The sequence below is a fragment of the Olea europaea genome, chromosome 1 (assembly GCF_002742605.1).
Source record: "Olea europaea var. sylvestris chromosome 1, O_europaea_v1, whole genome shotgun sequence".
NCBI lineage: Eukaryota > Viridiplantae > Streptophyta > Magnoliopsida > Lamiales > Oleaceae > Olea > Olea europaea.
Genome location: NC_036237.1, coordinates 33,528,438 through 33,531,394, shown reverse-complemented (window position 1 = coordinate 33,531,394; position 2,957 = coordinate 33,528,438). Strand labels below are relative to the sequence as shown.

Below are 2,957 nucleotides of genomic sequence, written 5' to 3'. Positions count from 1 at the left end.
GACACTGGTCATTGTGAAGAAGGGCTACGGAAAGCTGAGGAGTCTATTAGTCTCCAAAGATCATTTGAGGCGTTTTTCTTAAAAGCCTATGCATTAGCTGACTCTAGTCTGGATCCATCATCTTCATCCAATGTTATATTGCTTCTCCATGAAGCCCAGAAATGCCCCTCAGATAGACTTCGGAAAGGTCAGGTATGATTTTCTTGTAGTTTGTAACTGAAAAAACCTCGATAGTGGGTTGTGATGATACAGCAATGCTATCAGTTTTTGTTGTGTGCCAGAGTCGGTGATGGATCTTGAATACTGGAACACTTCGCCTATCAGTGAACTTAAAAAGTACCATACACGTGTTAGCTTTTCAGAAACAGTTATACTGGTAGTTGCATGCATGAGCTCACTTGACCTGTCTTAATTTATATTTGACCCCAAATCTTGCTTGATTTAGCCATCAAAGTGTGATTAGCTTTAGAGGATGTTTCGCTAAGCTTAAAAAGTTCACTTATAATAATTTTTTGATTGGTTATAATTTGGATATAAGAGAGTTGCTTATTTTGACAGGTTGGTAAGAATAACATTCAAAATAAGAACCTTCTTAACTTAGAATTAACATATCCAAATCAGAAACTAGAAATTACTGGAAGTAACTTTTACCTTTTTAAGCTTAACACGCTCTTAGTAATTAGTTGATATTTTCAATTTTTCGATACTAACATACTGATAAGTCGGTGATTTTGGACCTTGCCTGGCCAAACTAAAGAGAAGCATCCACTGAATTTTAAAAAAAAATGCTTAATCTTTCAAGCCTCTTGTTGAACTCAAACTATGGTTTGTAAAAGATGATATGATTGCTTTCTGAAAGAAAACAGTCACTTTACAAACGAGCTGATGTTGGCATTCTTGACAATGGATATGTATTTATTTCTCGATCAACTTGACATTTTTTTGCTCTTGATATTTTTCCATTAATTTTCTGTTTATTACTGACCTACCAGCCATATAATAGATTGCTCCAACATTTATTGATCATTTTTTATGTATTTATGGTAGGCCCTAAACAATCTTGGAAGTGTCTATGTTGATTGTGGTAAACTAGATGAAGCAGCTGATTGCTACATCAATGCCCTTAAAATTCGGCATACCCGAGCACATCAAGGCCTCGCCCGTGTCCATTTCTTGAGAAATGATAAAAATGCTGCATATGCTGAGATGAGTAAACTGATCGAAAAGGCAAGGAACAATGCATCTGCCTATGAGAAAAGGTCCGAGTACTGTGAGAATGAACTCACAAAGGCAGATCTAGATATGGTCACTCGCTTAGATCCTCTAAGGGTTTACCCGTACAGATATCGAGCTGCAGGTTAGATTTTTTCTTCAATTTTCAATGTCCCTATGTAAGTGATGATTTTCTACCCCGGGGGGGGGGGGGGGGGGGACTTTTTTCTTGTGGGGTGGATCAAATTCCACATTGAAGAGTTTTCTACAGAAATGTGGAAGCAATAAGCCAATAGATGCATGGGAACTATCTATTGGAACGGGGCATGTAGGTTGGGCTAAGATATTGGAGGAGGAATGGTACATAAGAAATGCTAAGGAACCCAAGACATTGAATGTGGATAAACACATTAGACAGAAGTATTTGTTGTCTATTGGATTTCTTTAGTTATCTCGTTATTAATCTAATGTAGAGATCACAAGATAAGTGCAAAACAAAATTAGACTGGGAATTTTGGAACGGAAAGGCACGGGATAATCATTATTTGTCCTGTGTCCATAATTGAGTGCCTAATTGCTAAAGAGATTGACTTCTGGCTATACCTTGGTTGTCATAAAGAGAGAGAAGACACTGTACACAATTTCATTAGAGTAAGTTAGAAGGTGTAGACAGTGATGCAATTTAAGTTAGTAACATGGAGGTGTAGACACAAATTATGAAATTAACCTTACCTCATGGTAGCTAAGAACCTAGTTGTTTTAGATCTCCAGTAGATCAAGCAATGAATAGAAAGAAATGTTGAATAATGATTCATGTAGCCGACCTCACATTTATTCATGACAGGGGCCTAGTTTTATTTTATTTTTTTTGCTGCTGCTGTTATTTGGTTTGACCTGCTCTTGAGTCATCTCTATACTTTTGTAGCGAAAGTTGGATTCATAGTTCCATAATGACTTCCACTCAGTGATTTTCTTTTTCTATTTCGGGGTGGGCATGGAGGGGGATCTTGTGCTTCAATCGGTGGAGAATGATACTGCCATTCCATCAACTCGATCTTCTTGTCATGTTTTCTGATGGTGATTTCAAACTGTTATTGTGTAGTGTTGATGGACAATCGCAAGGAGGATGAGGCAATTGCAGAACTATCGAGGGCTATTTCATTCAAAGCGGATCTTCACCTTCTTCACCTACGCGCTGCATTCCACGAACATATGGGCGATGTTACAGGGGCCCTGCGAGACTGTCGGGCTGCTCTTTCAGTCGATCCCGACCACCAAGAGATGCTAGAACTTCATAGTCGCATGAACAGCCAAGAACCTTAAACCAAGATGGGGCAAAAAGAAAAAGGAAAATGCTTAGTCTGTTTTGTCTGGGGGAGGACAGAATAATCTTCGACTTGTAACATACCGTGCATGTTTTGTATATAGCATTAGATCGTACATGATAGTAATGGACAAAATCTTAGCTTTGTTTTTCTGTTCGGTACTATTTAATCTACCTTACCAAACACGCTACTGGTGTATTCTAGTAGGTGCCTTCCTTGTATTATTATCGTTTCCCTTTTGTTTTTGGCAAAAAATTGTAATATACTTTGAATTGTTTGTCAATATATAATACATTTTTCTGATTTAAATGTGGGTTTTCTTGGACTTGAGCACTTGAATTCCTCCCTCCAGATTAAGAATCAAAATGTTTTCTTGTTATCAGTTCTTATTCTTGATTAGGCTTAAATATCGGACCATCG

General features: G+C 37.7%; 1 protein-coding gene across 1 annotated transcript; it reads left to right on the top strand.

The window, feature by feature from the left end:
* The first annotated feature begins 6 nt into the window (after positions 1 to 6).
* Positions 7 to 2,565, top strand: LOC111402053 (ETO1-like protein 1). The gene is made up of 3 exons (XM_023030098.1): positions 7 to 192; positions 1,048 to 1,357; positions 2,315 to 2,565. The coding sequence occupies exons 2-3, from the start codon at positions 1,207 to 1,209 to the stop codon at positions 2,533 to 2,535; spliced, it is 372 nt and encodes a 123-aa protein (XP_022885866.1). The 5' UTR covers positions 7 to 192; positions 1,048 to 1,206; the 3' UTR covers positions 2,536 to 2,565.
* The last annotated feature ends 392 nt before the right edge of the window (positions 2,566 to 2,957 follow it).